The 16494-nt window shown below is 40.3% G+C and overlaps 1 protein-coding gene across 1 annotated transcript in view; it reads left to right on the forward strand.

Moving 5' to 3' along the window:
• Positions 1 to 16494, forward strand: part of LOC124872875 (protein unc-13 homolog B-like) — a 93952-nt gene that overhangs the window by 23636 nt on the left and 53822 nt on the right. Inside the window, exons 3-8 of the mRNA XM_047373285.1 lie at positions 5484 to 5583; positions 10355 to 10472; positions 10549 to 10672; positions 11900 to 11970; positions 13000 to 13060; positions 15630 to 15843. Of these exons, the coding sequence (XP_047229241.1) occupies positions 5484 to 5583; positions 10355 to 10472; positions 10549 to 10672; positions 11900 to 11970; positions 13000 to 13060; positions 15630 to 15843 (688 nt within the window). The remainder of the gene's footprint in view (positions 1 to 5483; positions 5584 to 10354; positions 10473 to 10548; positions 10673 to 11899; positions 11971 to 12999; positions 13061 to 15629; positions 15844 to 16494) is intronic.

Consider the following 16494-nt stretch of genomic DNA (forward strand, 5'->3'; position numbering starts at 1 on the left):
TAAAAGCTCAGCCAGTAGCTATGTCTAGGAGAGACAGAGTCAAGGATATCGTCAATAGAAGGAGAAAATTGTTATTGGTAGCAGTAGCTCAGCCGATGCCCCCCCACCATAAATGTGTCACAACTAAACAGAAGGCCAGGCCACATGTGGGTTCTATGAAGACAAAAAGCAGAGAGAGAAGTCAGCAATAACTGCAGATAATCCATAAATGGAGAGTAGCATGAGAAAATCGCCAAGCAAGGAAAGGTGTTCATTATGTCCTCCAGCAGCCTACGCCTAGAGCAGCATAACTACAGAGATAGTTCAGGATAAACTAAGCCACTCTAACTATAAGCTTTATCAAAAAGGAAAGTTTTAAGCCTAGCCTTAAAAGTAGACAGGGTGTCTGCCTCACGGACTAAAGCTGGGAGCTGGTTCCACAGGAGAGGAGCCTGATAACTAAAGGATCTGCCTCCCATTCTACTTCTAGAGACTCTAGGAACCACCAGTAAACCTGCAGTCTGAGAACGAAGTGCTCTGTTAGGAACATATGGAACAATCAGATCTCTGATGTATGATGGAGCTAGATCATTAAGGGCTTTATATGTGAGGAGGAGAATTTTAAATTCTATTCTGGATTTAACAGGGAGCCAATGAAGGGAAGCTAAAATAGGAGAAATACTGGTCCTTCTCAAAATATTAGCATATTGTGATAAAGTTCATTATTTTCCATAATGTCATGATGAAAATTTAACATTCATATATTTTAGATTCATTGCACACTAACTGAAATATTTCAGGTCTTTTATTGTCTTAATACGGATGATTGTGGCATACAGCTCATGAAAACCCAAAATTCCTATCTCACAAAATTAGCATATTTCATCCGACCAATAAAAGAAAAGTGTTTTTAATACAAAAAACGTCAACCTTCAAATAATCATGTACAGTTATGCACTCAATACTTGGTCGGGAATCCTTTGGCAGAAATGACTGCTTCATTGCGGCGTGGCATGGAGGCAATCAGCCTGTGGCACTGCTGAGGTCTTATGGAGGCCCAGGATGCTTCGATAGCGGCCTTTAGCTCATCCAGAGTGTTGGGTCTTGAGTCTCTCAACGTTCTCTTCACAATATCCCACAGATTCTCTATGGGGTTCAGGTCAGGAGAGTTGGCAGGCCAATTGAGCACAGTGATACCATGGTCAGTAAACCATTTACCAGTGGTTTTGGCACCGTGAGCAGGTGCCAGGTTGTGCTGAAAAATGAAATCTTCATCTCCATAAAGCTTTTCAGAAGATGGAAGCATGAAGTGCTCCAAAATCTCCTGATAGCTAGCTGCATTGACCCTGCCCTTGATAAAACACAGTGGACCAACACCAGCAGCTGACACGGCACCCCAGACCATCACTGACTGTGGGTACTTGACACTGGACTTCTGGCATTTTGGCATTTCCTTCTCCCCAGTCTTCCTCCAGACTCTGGCACCTTGATTTCCGAATGACATGCAGAATTTGCTTTCATCCAAAAAAAGTACTTTGGACCACTGAGCAACAGTCCAGTGCTGCTTCTCTGTAGCCCAGGTCAGGCGCTTCTGCCGCTGTTTCTGGTTCAAAAGTGGCTTGACCTGGGGAATGCGGCACCTGTAGCCCATTTCCTGCACACGCCTGTGCACGGTGGCTCTGGATGTTTCTACTCCAGACTCAGTCCACTGCTCCCGCAGGTCCCCCAAGGTCTGGAATCGGCCCTTCTCCACAATCTTCCTCAGGGTCCGGTCACCTCTTCTCGTTGTGCAGCGTTTTCTGCCACACTTTTTCCTTCCCTCAGACTTCCCACTGAGGTGCCTTGATACAGCACTCTGGGAACAGCCTATTCGTTCAGAAATTTCTTTCTGTGTCTTACCCTCTTGCTTGAGGGTGTCAATAGTGGCCTTCTGGACAGCAGTCAGGTCGGCAGTCTTACCCATGATTGGGGTTTTGAGTGATGAACCAGGCTGGGAGTTTTAAAGGCCTCAGGAATCTTTTGCAGGTGTTTAGAGTTAACTCGTTGATTCAGATGATTAGGTTCATAGCTCGTTTAGAGACCCTTTTAATGATATGCTAATTTTGTGAGATAGGAATTCTGGGGTTTTCATGAGCTGTATGCCAAAATCATCCGTATTAAGACAATAAAAGATCTGAAATATTTCAGTTAGTGTGCAATGAATCTAAAATATATGAATGTTAAATTTTCATCACGACATTATGGAAAATAATGAACTTTATCACAATATGCTAATATTTTGAGAAGGACCTGTATGATCTCTCTTTTTAATTTTCATCAGAACTCTTGCTGCAGCATTTTGGGTCAGCTGAAGGATTTTAACTGTTATTAGCATGCAGAATATGAATCCAATATTTATCAAAGCAGTCCTTTGTGATTTTAATATTTCAAACATTGATATTGCAATGACTACTGCAATTTTATATATTTTGCAACTCTGCTAAAAAAGGTTTAAATATTGTTTAGGCTAGTTCATTGTTCTCACTATGGTATTAATCTTTTGAGGAAAATAGACCTATTTCATTCATTTTCCTCAAACAGCAATGGATTTGTCGGCCACTACAATCCTGAATTAGTTGCATATTGCTGCTGCAGCTGCTACTACTGTTCAGATGAACATTTAGTATTTATTCCAGGCGATTTTAGCTGCTTCCTTCTTCACAGAGCAGATTGCATCAGCTGGATAGTTGACGGCACCTGCTGTAAAAAGCCCCACAGCCGCTAAATGGCTCTTATCTAATCCATACATCCTCTTCCCTTATCTGGTATTCCCTGCAGTCGGCCCAAGTGAGGCACAAGGCATGGGCTATCCAGTTATGGGAAGGCTTGAGCATCCCCCGGGCTCCTTTGTAACAACGCCTGTGTTTTGTTACTACTGTCCACTCAAGACACTGATAAGGTTTATGTTCTGTCACTCATGGTTTGTGGGCTGTTAAGACCTGTCTGGTTACTTTCAGAACAGCTTTTCTTCTGATTTGAAGTTTAAAGTGTCATTTTTATGCTTTCTTCTGAGCAGTGTTGTCTGGACTCTTTCTTTCACCATTTCCGGTCAAGAGTGACATTTACTTTTCTGGCTCCTGTGTTGGAGGCTGGTGCTGAGTAAATGTTTCAGGATGTTCCTCTGGCAACTAGGAAAATCTTTGTTTAGTGCAGTCATGGGATCACAGGAACAGCTGATTGCTGGTTTTTGTTTCCCAAAGACCTAAAGGTGGGTCGTGTGTGCTTAAATTACATCAACACCTTGTTTTACCTCCAGGACTCTTTTTACCTCAAACAAAGACTAGATGTAACAACATGTTTTAGCATGCTATGATAAGCCCAGGAACTATTGATGCAACTCTCTGGTGCAATAATGGGAATATGGAGGTATTAGTTAAGAGGAGGTAATCTTGTTTCTTTGCCTATCTGAAAACCTATTTAAATTATTCTTTTAATATTTGTAAAACATGTTTTTGCTAACCAATAACTGACCATTTTTAAATCTAAACCATTCCATTGTATGGGCTGTGTGTTTAATGTCGACTGATAGTTGTCCTGTCAACAGATTTTCCGCCTGATCTCTGCACCACCTCTAGACAATGACTCATTTAGCTTCCTCTCTGGCCAACGCTCTGCTAGCGGCCATGTTTGTTGGCTAACCTCCTGTTAATCATGATGCCGTTTGTTCTCTAATGTCCTGACAAAACTCTGAAGCCTTCACAGAACAGCTGGATTTATACTGAGATGCAGATACTCACTGGTGGACCCTGGTTAATAATTAGATGACTCCTGAAAGTCCTTTGCAATCAATTTTCATGGGGGCTGAATAAATACTTTTTATTTGTAATAGATGGAAAAATCTGTGTATTGTTTTCCTTCCAGTTATTTACCACTTTGTGCTGTCCTGTCACATAAAATACAAAGAAGTTTCTGGTGTTAAAGTGACAAAATATGTTGAAGTTCCAGGGTGTGAATATTTCTGTGAGGCATTGCGTTGTTTTATAACGCTGATCCTTTATCAGTCCCTGTTGTACCCATCTGGAGGGGGCCACATGTTAACTGTCAGAGCGGTGAGTAGTAGGAAATGACCACCGGCAGTGCTGAGGGCTCTCTGAGCGTAACTGAAGCACATCAGCAGACACGTGTTGCTGCTTCCCTCGCCCAGTTGCAGGAAATGAAAAGCCGGCGGTTGTGACACAGGCCACCTAATCCCACTCACCCCTCCTCCCCCACCATGCAGCGCCAGCAGCTGGTGCAAACAGCAGCTACTCTGTCCGTCACTGCTGGCTGACAGGAGGCTGACAGACATCTCTGGGTGTAAAATTACAGACCGTCTCTTGAGTTGGCGTCTGATTGGGAAGTTGCAACTCCCAGCGTAGCCTCGGCATCATTTACATATGTTTCAAGCATTTTAATATAATGTATTAATTGCACACTTTGAAGTGGATCTCTTCGGACATTGAACCTGACACCTTCACCCTAGACTCAGGTGCACCTTATTGTTTGGGAGTCCTGATTGGTATTGGGACCGACGGAGACCTTTCTCTGCAACATTAACAGGTCATGGGTGACTCTTGTTTTATTACATCACCAGAAAACAGGCCATCATGGTTGCAAGCTGTAGGTTTATAATTTCCGCTGACAACTATTAAGTGTATTTATAAGAGAAAGTGGACCTCAGTGTGCAGGAGATGCATTATAAGTATTTGGAGACTGTACGCTGTCTGTGTTGTGACGTATGAGGATGGCTGCTTCTGGAGATTACCAGGGTCACTGTGCTGGCCTGGCCTGGCTTGGCTTGGCATGGGGAGGAGATTTATCTGTTTTCACTCTCACTGGAATTAGTGATCCTTTGCCACCAAACAAATCCACAGCAGATTCAACAGCCCACTTATTTCCGCCAGCCTCGAAGCTGTTGCCAGGGGTGATTTAAACAAATGACCATGTGCCTCAGATTTGGCTAATTGTTTATTACAACTGATTAAAGGAAAAACTCAGAAAAATCAGAATTTGGCTGATTTCTCTGGTTTTTGAAATCTTGACCAACCAGACGGAGATGGAAAGCTCAGGCCTTCCTGTTAACTAATTGTTTTCAGTTCATCCTGGTAGTGCTTGGGTGTGGTGCGTTAAATGTTAGGAAAAAGAATGGACTTTTTGTCAGACAGGCTGGTCACCAATCAAGCCATTTCAAGCAGAAAATCAGCCGATTCCAATCATCCGTCAACTCTAAGTCAGGAAGTATGTAGAATTTAAATTGAGTATTTTCCAGAGGCAGATAAGAATGGGAAAAATGTCTGGAATTCCAGACTGTATTCCATATCTCACCATCTAATTGTTTTATCAACCCATTCATCTGTTTATCCATCCATCCATCCATCCATCCATCCATCCGCTCAGCTACAATTTGGTTTACTGGCAGATTTCTTGTTGTATCGTTACTGAATATACAGAAACATTTTATAATTTTCTGTCCTCTTTTGTTTCAGATAAGTTCAACACCTACGTAACACTGAAGGTGCAGAATGTTAAAAGCACAACTATCACTGTGCGTGGGGACCAGCCGTGCTGGGAACAGGACTTCATGTTGTAAGTTATTAAGCTCTAACTGCTCTGTTTATTTTAAACATCTGTTCATTTGTTTGACTCTTTACACTTCCCTCTGGGTCCGACTGAACAACAGTAGTGTCATCATGTGCAGTGAAAACTAAATAGGCAAAGAAGCAAGAAATGTGTATCATGTGATTGTATGCAAGCAAGGCTATTCAGGAAGTTACAGTTCTGTCTGCAGGAAGTAGGACCTGGTTCTTAAATGTGCTTCGATCTTGTTTCCAAATTTTTTTAACCCACTTCAACAGGATTGTGTTTAATCCATGGTTCAGCTGCAGTTGTTTTCTAATGTGAACCTACAGTTTAAAGCTACACTTTTTTTAAACAACCAAAAGCAAAATGCGTCCATGGTGATGACATAGCCAGCATGTTGTTCGCCTTGTGTCATTGTTTGTCTTTGCAACAGTGTTTGTTTTTCCAGACCTTCATCTTTCCTTGTGTCCATTACTGATGAGTCTCCCTAAAGTGATTCAGCGTCTTATCAGAGGCACACCTTAGAGTTTCCAGCAAATGCTCGGCACCGTCTGTTGCAAATCCAAAAATCCTGTAAAACGAATCATTCTTTTTCCTGATTAACAGGTATCCTGAATGCTGAGACTTTTTACATGTGGAAGAAAGTACGACACCACATTAAAAGCTCTGTTCAAATGTTTCTCATTTCTTTTTTTTATCTCTTGAAAAGGAAGGTATTAATTTGCACTTAAACTACAGAATTAACTTTGTTTGGTTCATTGAACAAAATATATCAACAGAAATGTGTTCCCCCATCCGCTTCCTGTATCCATCTGCCGGTTTCCAATATCAGTCTGAGGAAAGTTTGCTCAACTCCTCACTTTCAGCTTTGAGGAGTTTCTTGCATGTTCAGCCTGTTTCAAATCATCATCTCAGTGATTGGTGGCCTAGTGGTTAGAGCAGGAGGTTTGTGTTCCGGAGGGGACACAAGGGGCCGGGTTTGTATCCCACAGATTGCCACTCTGGGTCCCTGAGCAAGACCCTTAGCCCCAGAATGCTCCCCGGGTGCCGCACAACGGCAGCCCACTGCTCCCTATAAGGGATGGGTTAAATGCAGAGGGTCTAATTTCCCCTCAGGGATCAATAAAGTATCAATTATTATTATTATTATTATCAGGACTTTGACTAGGCCCAGGACCAGGTGCATAGTTAGACCTGGACTTCGGGGGCGGAAGTCCCGGATGTTTTCTGAATAGCCCCGGACTTCTTGATAGAAGAAATTTAAAAGTATTAAAAAGATGCAGCCACAAAATGGTATTGGACTTCACTTTTTTATTTAAAAACAATCAGATTTTTAGAATTGTGTTCCATATAATCACGTCCCGCTCCACAGTAACCTGACAATGAGTTAAAAGGAGAAGACAAACAATAGTTAGTTGCGCACTCGCGGCACCGCGAATGCGCAACTACGCACACAGCCAGAGACGAACTCCATTCTGGAGGAGTCCAGAACAGCAGTTTACTCCAGGTCGACCTGCCTCCTTCATTACCTGAAAAGTTCAACTGAGCGCCTCGAACAGGGATCATTTCAGAGCAACCATGGAGCCAGCTGGAGAGAGGGAGCCTGGTGGGTGTGTGTGTTTAGGAACAGGTGGACGCCGAGCGGTATAATCCAGACGAAGTTAGCGGTAAAACCTGAATGCTGACTCAGAATGGGCTGATTGTTAGTTACAGCTAATCACTGATTCACCCAGCAAGACATGAGGTGGAGGTTCACTCTAATGAGCATCTTCAGGGTCATGATGAGGAACTTTCACCTGAGCTACAGGTGAAGTTAAATGATCTGTGATAGAAAACAGCAGCAACCTTCTCTGTGAGCTTCTAGCAGGAGTTGCATCATAATGTGAAAATATCTGGTCCTTTACTTCAGTCAAAATAAAAGCATTTAATCCAAATGTAGCTGAACACATTAAAATATGTTATTTTTCTGAATTACACTTGTATTATATAAACTAAACTAATTAAACAAGGATAAAGTTTTACTGAAGGTGAGACATACTTACCATTATATATACAGTTATTAATAACTGTAATATTAGTACTGATAAGGTCCAGGATGAGGCTCTATGCTCTATTTTAAACACCACAACTTAACACCCTTTCCTCTCAGTTTTTAATAGTAAGAACTTCACTAATGTCTGACATGCTCAGTGCAAAACAAAAGACTGTGTTGAAAAATGTTTAATTTATTGATTTTGGCAGGACAAATTTCTTCAGAAGTGGAATGAAGGGCTGAAAAGATGGCAATAAAAGAGAAAAGGTTCATAAAAGAAGGAACCATTTTAATAAAATGTTTCAAAAGCTCTTGGCATACTAAAATAGACGTGTTTTAGGATATTACCATTTGACTAAGATTTTCCTTTTTTCAAATTTAAGAAATTAAGACAATGGAGCCTCAGGAGTGGAACACTTTGATGAGAATGTAACATTTAAAAAGGTAATTTATGTAAATGACAAAAGAAGCACATTTATCTGGCCTATAGTAAACATCTCTGAGATGAAAAACGTTTGTCAGCAAAAATTCAGATTAAGTTCTTTTCTAAATACCTCAAAATATGTCATTATTTTCTTCAGCAAAATGGTTTTTCATCAGGCCTAAACTCTGTTTCTCCTTGTCCTTCATTCAGCTTTTAACAAAAATAAAAAGTAAAATTATTGTAAACCTTTTTTGTTTGATTCACAATAATTTACATTCAGTCTAAAACCAGCCGAGACAGAGAATTGGTACAATATGTCCTATATTATTTTAATTTTAAATTACCTATAAATTATCTTATTGAAACCTAAATATTTTGGATTTGGGCTAAAGCCCCCAATGTTTTGAGACCCTAAAAACACCCCTGTCCAGGACTTTCCATTTCTTACTGGAATTACTGGTATGATTTTTTCATGTTGCAGGGTCCAGTTCTGCCACATTATTTTACAGATGGTCTCACATTTTCCTCAAGCACCTCATGGTGGATTCTATGATGGTGAGCTGGCCAGGTCCTGCTGCAGCAAAGCATCCCCAAACATGACGCTTCCACCTCCAGATTATTTTACTGGAGAGCTGTACCTGGTTCGAGCCAAACATATCCTCGGGTCTTTATTTATCGGTCCTGGTCTTTATCATTGTTTTCTCTGGCAAACTTCAGTCTGACGTTCAAGGGTTTACTCTTTGCTCACCTCCCATAAAATTTCAACGTGTTCGGTCTCTTTGTGATTCGACAGACATGAACCTTCATACCAACAGCAGCCAGAGCCTGCTGGAGGTCCCCTGATAACATTTTATGGTTTTTGGAGACTTCTTTCAGCATTTTGCGGTCTGCTTTCGGGGTAAACCTTCTTAGACAGCCGGACTTGGCCATGTTGACAGCTGCTTTTAATGTCCTCCACTTGTAGATTTTTCTCTAGTGGAACGGCTGAATAAAACTCTTTTGAGACCTCTTTAAACTCCTTACCAGACTCAGAAACTGCTGAAGGCCTCTGATGACTCTTTGGACCTCGCCATGGTGTTCACTCTCACTTCAACAGTCAGGAGCACCAAATTAAATGTCTGATGTTTAAACTGGGCAAACCTCTTTGAAAAAACCTGAGTAATGATGTTCCAATCATGTCTACCTGATAAACCTGTGTGTGATTTTAGTTATTCTAAGGGATAATTAATGTGGAGTGTCCCAATCTATTCCTCACCACACATGTCCTTGTTTAAATACTTTTTACTGAAAAATAAAATCAACATTTTTAAAGTTTTTATCTTCAATTTTAATGCTCATTTATATTACGTAATTGTGTCTGTGTTATAGAAAGTGATAACATCATTAAAATTGAGGTTATGATTTAAAAATTTGGAAAAAAGGGAAATTAATACTTTTCCAACCCATCATATTTATTACCCTAAGGGTTAATAGCATTATTTGTATTATTGCTTGAATTAATTAGGCACGGAAAAAATGAATGAATTAGTCTTGGTAAGATGCTCGTAGTTTAATGAAGCTGTTTCCTGATGAACGGGTGTCAAAACCTTGTCCTGATCGGTAGCTTTCATTCTGTATGATCAGCAAACGTTTATTAAAATGTCGCTTTGCTCTAGAGTGGAAGCTTTATTCAAGGAGAGTTGCATTAAAGGGTGAAACTGTGAGATTTTAATGACATCTAAAACAACCAACATCTCCCTGTTGGGATCAGCCACAGCTTGATTAGGGGACCTTGTTGCATGTATTCATTCTGGCTCATTGTGTGAGCGAGCCTTTATCTCTGCACCTGGCTGCCCTGGTCACTCAGCTCAGTCCTCCTCTGCACTTGTCCCAATTATCTGCTGCCTTTGATTATCTTTTCTCACATCTTCTTTTTGTTCGCTCTGTGGTTCGGTTCTAAACTTTCACAGATGAGGATATGCAAATGTCCCGGTTATGCAGCTCCTTTCAAGATGAATGTCCCTTTTTTATTTGTTTTGCTGTCATCAAGCTCTTCTGGAGCCCTTTGAGTAGCCTGGTGAATAAAAAAGGCAGGGGTGGATTATGACAGCTAAAACACAACAAAAAGGACCTTTTGTTCTCAGGCAGTGTTAGAGCCTGACAGTAATTATGTAGAAATTTCAGCTCCATTAATTGGGAATTGAACGCTGGATTGGAAACAGTTTTTGTATTGTGATGTTTTTCCAAACAACAAAACTTTCTGTTTTTTATCCATTACATTTCCCACCCAGTGTATCAGGAATAACATTAGCATTATTTCTCCCCGCCTCCCTGCTCTGCAGTGAGATCAACCGGCTGGACCTCGGTCTCATTGTCGAGGTGTGGAACAAAGGCCTCATCTGGGACACCATGGTGGGGACAGCCTGGATTCCTCTTAAAAACATCCGACAGTCTGAGGAGGTTAGAGCGCAAACTCGCTCAAAGATACACGACATCAATCCGGTTTGGATAAAATGTCAAATATGTTTACTCACAGGAGGGTTCAGGCGAGTGGATCTTCCTGGATGCAGAGGTTCTAATGAAGGCGGATGAGATTTATGGCACTAAGAACCCAACGCCTCACCGAGTGCTGCTGGATACTCGCTTCGAGCTGCCGTTTGGTGAGTTTGTGGTGCAAATTGCTTTAAGTACCTCATGAACTTCCAAAATCTGAAAATGATTTCAAATAAAACCTGGATTTATACACTGTCTTACCAAACTATTGATACCAAACAAACGTTTCTGCATTTTGTCAAATTAAAACCACAAACTGGGATTTTATGTGGTGGAGCAACACAAAGTAGTGCATAATTGTTCAGTGGATGACAATCATTGGATTTTCAGTCTGTTTTTAAACTGATACCCTGAAATAAAATTCAGTCCAGCCACCTGTTTTCAGAAGTCACCTAATAGGTGAATAGAGCCCAAAAGTGTGTAAGTGAATCCCAGTATTAATCCAGTGGTTCTGTGGAGGTCTCAGAGGTTTGTCAGAACCGCTGGTTTAGATGAAAGCACATTTCAAATTGGCCTGGTCAAAGTCCAGACCTAAATCTAATTGAGAATCTGTAGCAATGCTTGAAAACTGATGTTCATAGACCCTCTCCATTTAATCTGACTGAGCTCGAGCTGTTTTCAATATTCAACATATTGACTCTGGAGGCTCAACACAAAATATTCGTAACTTTTTTTCAGATTTTTATTGATAGTAATAATTAGAAAACCCTACATTTTCCTTGTACTTCACATTTATGCTCCATCACATAAAAGCTGAATAAAATGCATTGAAGTTCTTGGTTTTATCGTCACAAAACGTGAAAGAGATCAAGCAGTACGAAACGTTTTGCAAGGCGCTGCGGATCTACCCCATCGTGAGATTTGCCCCCTGAGCCCGACCACTTCTCCACCAACACTGTCATCACTGCAGCCAGCCTCTCTGCTGCCACTGCCCTGTGATCAGAACACATCAAAGTTTATACTCAGAAGAGGCATTTCACGGTGTTCATGTGGGTTCTGTGCCACCAAAGCCATTCATTAAAGGTGCAGGTCGGTGTCTCTTTGAAGGCCTGGCCTTTGTGTTGGTGCCCTTTAATGTGCATCTGGCTGCTGAGCTGCTTAGACCCACTTTAAAATGAGAATGATGAGATACACCACAGTAACCCACTCCCTGGCTGGAGACATATTTAGTTTTCTGCTTCCTGTCACTTACAATTTATTCCACTTTATTTCACATTCAGGTACAGTAGATCTGTTGGTGTTTTCATGTCAGTAATTCCTTGATGTTCCTGGGAAATTAAACAGACCTGAATATATAATGTTAGCATTCTGAAATGTAAATTATTCACCACCAGATATTCCAGAAGATGAGGCTCAGTATTGGACGGGTAAGCTGGAGCGCATCAACATGGGAATCCACGATGAGGTAAGATGTAGCTTTAGTGTTTTAGAAGAGGCCAAAACTGAACCAGAACCATTGTTTTCTATGCTAACTGATGCTTAAATTATTTCTCTGGCCTGGATAATTATGGGGAAAAGAACACTGTGTATTTGAAGATGTTTGAGGTTCCCATCTTTCATAGAAAATATAAATATTGATATTGTCCACAAGAAGTTTAAGAAACAAGACACGGAAATACAAAAGTCTACCATGTATCCAAGCATACAGTGCTCTTAAAATGTCTTCATATCTGGATCAGAAGTGGGTTAGCACATGAAATGTGACAGCCCATGTTATGGATGCATCTCTTTGTGATGGTTCTAGAAGCTCTAACTCCAGCTGCAGTCCACACGTTTTGAATCTCCTTCCCAACTTTTGAACGGGCTTTGCTACATAATCCTCGCGAGACTATGGTTATCCTGGTTGCAAATGGTTTTTCCTTCCATTCAACTTTCCATTAATATACTTGAATACAAGGAATGACAGTTGTAGCCTATGTTGTGGTTGAATCTGTGTGTGATGGCTTTTGAAGCACTGAATCTAGCTGCAGTCAATGGCTGCCACACTTTTTCCTTCCACTAAACTTTCAAGTGATTGGCTGTTTATAGTATCCAGCACAAGTTCTTTAGTAATGACCTTCTGTGGCTAACCCTCAACCCTGACTGTCTGCTGGACAACTGCCAAGTCAGCAGTCTTCCCTATGACTGCGTAGCCAATTACATGATCATGACATCACATTTTGGTGTTAAAAAGCCTGTTTTTATTGGTTTAATGTCATACTGTCAGTTTTCTGAGAAACTGAATTGATGGTTTTATTTAAACACTGCGGGTAACAAGTCCATATAAAATTTGTATTACTTTTTGAATTGAATTTCTGAAATAAATTAACTTTTGATGAAATTCAAGTTTTTTGAGATGGACCTCTGAACTGCTGGGAAAAATAAGCATTATTTAAAATAAAAATAGCTGCGACCCGGAATAATGTTTGATTCTTGTTTCTGCTTTCCTTTGTAGTACCCCCTCCAGAATGTCGATGATCAGAGGGCCATGCTGCAATGCGCCCCCTCCCAGTGTTGTGAGTCTTTGCTCTCAGTTCACCTGTCCGCCTCTAGATGGAGCCAGTTCATTTCCTTAGTAACTCTCTTCTTCACTCGTTTTAACATTCTTATCCTGTTTGTTTTTCAGCACACTGTATCTTTTTTACAGTCAGTATTAGAGCCAAAAAAATCTTAATTAATTTCAAAGAACAGCATTTTCACAGTTAAGAGACTTTCTCAGTTGTTCAGCCGCAGGGACAATGAATTCGTGTGCACAAGCCCTGCCTCCCTTTGGACTTACTCTCACTTGTAATGTTTGCACTCTCACCAGGCAACTATTTCGGATGGGCTGACCCAATCAGTATGTAACATAACTTAATGGACCCTTTCCCCTGGTTTACCCTCACCCCTTTTCACATGTCATAATATTCCTAAGTGAATTGTAATCTATAAGACTTCCATACATTTTCTTCATATTTCTGCAGTTTAACACATTTCTTTCCTTGCTGTTTCCCTTTTGTTTCCCATCAAGTTCGATTTAAGCATTTTTCTTTTTAAAACTTCATTTTTGAAATAAATAATTGTTTACATTGAATGTTAGAAGTAGAATATCTTTGCTAATTTGGTAACATGCAAACAAATCTTCCTAAAAATTGGAATAATTTCCTAACTAATCTGAATTCGACCCATGTGAAGTTCCGCCTCTGTGTCTATGGGCTCTGCATTATTTGCTTTTTGGAGGGAATGCTTTCCAGGTGAGTTCAGGACCGGATAGGGTTCCCCTTAATGGAAGGTGAGGTTGACACAGAATTATTCCAGATGCACTTATCAGAGATTTCTGGCTGATTTCTGATCTCTGGTTTTTTGTAAAGCACTGATCTGCCGATCCCGATTTTAGACAATTCTGACCTCTTTAAAAAACTGTAATTAAACAGGATGTAAAGCCATTAAGTATTTATATTGAGAGTAGAAAACAAGGACAAAATGATTCAGAGTTGATACACTATATTGCCAAAAGTATTTTTTCTGTATAATTTTACATGTACATGAACTTTGATGACATCCTTTTCTTAATCTATAAGGTCAACTTTGTTAATGGACCCATTGTTGCCAGCAATGGCAACTTTAACTATTCTGTAAACATCTTCTAAGGTTTAGGAGTGTCTTCATAGTTAGATAAAACCAGAACTGCAGCCTCCGCTCTAATTTGTCACAAAGTTGTTCAAGAAGGTTGAGGTCAGGACTCTGTGGGGGCCTGGGAAATTTCTCCACACCAAACCTTATACACCTGCAGCTTTGGAAGTGATTGGAACACCAGGATTCTTTGACTTGGTGGTGGGACCCAATACGTTTGGTAATATAATGTATGTTAAACTGTCTTTAGGATCCTATATTAATGATTAGCATGGTTAGCATTACTAATAAACAGTCTCAGTGTATATTCCCTGTAGAATAATCAGGCCCTTACTTTAAAAAGCTCTACCTATAAACGTAATTTATATAATCTTTGGTAAACTACCCATATTTTTTGATCCAGCATGTTTTGTGACAGATATTTACTAAAGTTGAACTTCCTGTTGTAGGAACCTGAATGAATAGCAGACACGTTTTCCTTTCTAGAAGCTGCTTACACCTTCTAGCTTCTTGAATTCTTTTTAACCACCTCAGTGGACTGAAAAGAAATAAATTCATTCATTGATTGGTTGTTCATTCATTAATTTTTTTGGTCATTTGATTAATCGGTTTCATACTTAAAATAAAATGAAAAGATAACAAAATGCATTTACTAATCAGAAAGATATTGGATTTTTGCGATTCCCACCAACCAGTCTGGCTAGTCAGACATTTTGGATCATGGGTCAGTGTCTTGGTGCATCTCTAGAAATGATGCCTCCATGCAACCCGTGTCCAAGGTTTTACTGATGCTCTGATCAAAGCAAGGTTGACTGTTTTATTTCATATTGATATAGTTTTTAAATTTAAAAATCCGACCATTCTGAAACCTGAAGGTTTGCTTAAATAAATAAAATTTCATGCCATAAGAAAGATTAAAATGGCAAAAATAAAGTGCTTTACAGTGCCAGAAAACCCTCTGCTTCAGATTATTGACTCCTTGGAGTCATCTGAGGACAGTGGGGCAGATTTATTATGTTTGCTGTCTCTAATTAAAAAAGGGAGCTGTGGCGTAGTGTGCTGCATTGATGCAAGTCTCTTTCTGTTTACATTGTTTGAGTCACTGACAGATTACATCAGGCTGCTACCTAGTAACACTTTACAGCTTTATTACAATCAAGCGGTTCTTTTATTTTGCATTGCTGCTCAGGAGACGTCCTAAGTCCTTGATAATCTGATGTAACCATTTATGATGTGAAAACATGGTGAAGTCAATGAAAGATTGAAACAGATTAAAGTTTAGCATTAAAGGTGCCTGGCAGGGCGTTTTTGTGTTGCATGGTTACAACTGGACCCACATACATCTCAGATGGGCTTGTCAGCATCCCCAAAAACCTGCAGTAGCTGACCCAGTTTTACTACCCATTTACACAAATACATACCAAGGGTTTCTAAAACTCTTTCTCTGTTAATGAGCATATGATCCTGTTGCAGCTTTGGATGACCAGGACAGCGCCGTAGATGACCGGGACAGTGACTACCGCAGTGAGACCAGCAACAGTTTGCCTCCTCGGTACCACACGACGGCCCAGCCCAACTCATCCATGCACCAGTTCCCCATGGGACCCCGTACACAGCAGCTGCTAGACTGCTGCACCGACTCTGTCCACAGCTTTGACCTGGACTACACGGACCAGAGAGGAAGCAGGTAGAGCAGAGTATAGACACTGTCCCTCACGCACCCATTCAGTCACTGAAGGGCTCAGTCAAATCACACAATTTCTTTTGGACTTTGTAGCTTGAGAAAAGTCCACCTCTACTCTAATGGTCCATTCTGATTGGCTGTGGTATGATTTGTAAACAGTTTTGTTTTCTACCTTTGGATAATAAAGAAAAATGTTGATATCTCTCGCTTTCTGGAATTCTTTAAATTTGTGCATTTTTAATTTACACAGGTGAATCTCAATAAATTGGAATATGAGCTAAAAGTTATTCATTTCAGTAATTCAGTTAAAAAAGTGAAACTTGTATTCTATTGATTCTTTACAAAAAGTGATATATTTAAAACATGAGTTGCTGTTAAATTCAATGTTTATGGCTCACAGCCATAACCAAACAGATATTTTAACTCATAAAAGTGATGCTACGTCCTTGTGATGGCCTGCACCATCATGGGGAAGACGTTTAACTTGATAGTTGTCCAGCAGTAGGGTCAACCAGAAAAGGTCACTTCTAAAGAAACTGGCTGATTACAGAGTGCTGTTCCAAGTACATGACTGGAAAGTTGAGTGGTAGGAAAACAGGTTGGAGGAAAACAGAAGTAACCATAGGCTTATTAGGATTTCTAATAAATAAATGT

The sequence above is a fragment of the Girardinichthys multiradiatus genome, chromosome 8, assembly GCF_021462225.1.
Source record: "Girardinichthys multiradiatus isolate DD_20200921_A chromosome 8, DD_fGirMul_XY1, whole genome shotgun sequence".
Classification (NCBI taxonomy): Eukaryota; Metazoa; Chordata; class Actinopteri; order Cyprinodontiformes; family Goodeidae; genus Girardinichthys; species Girardinichthys multiradiatus.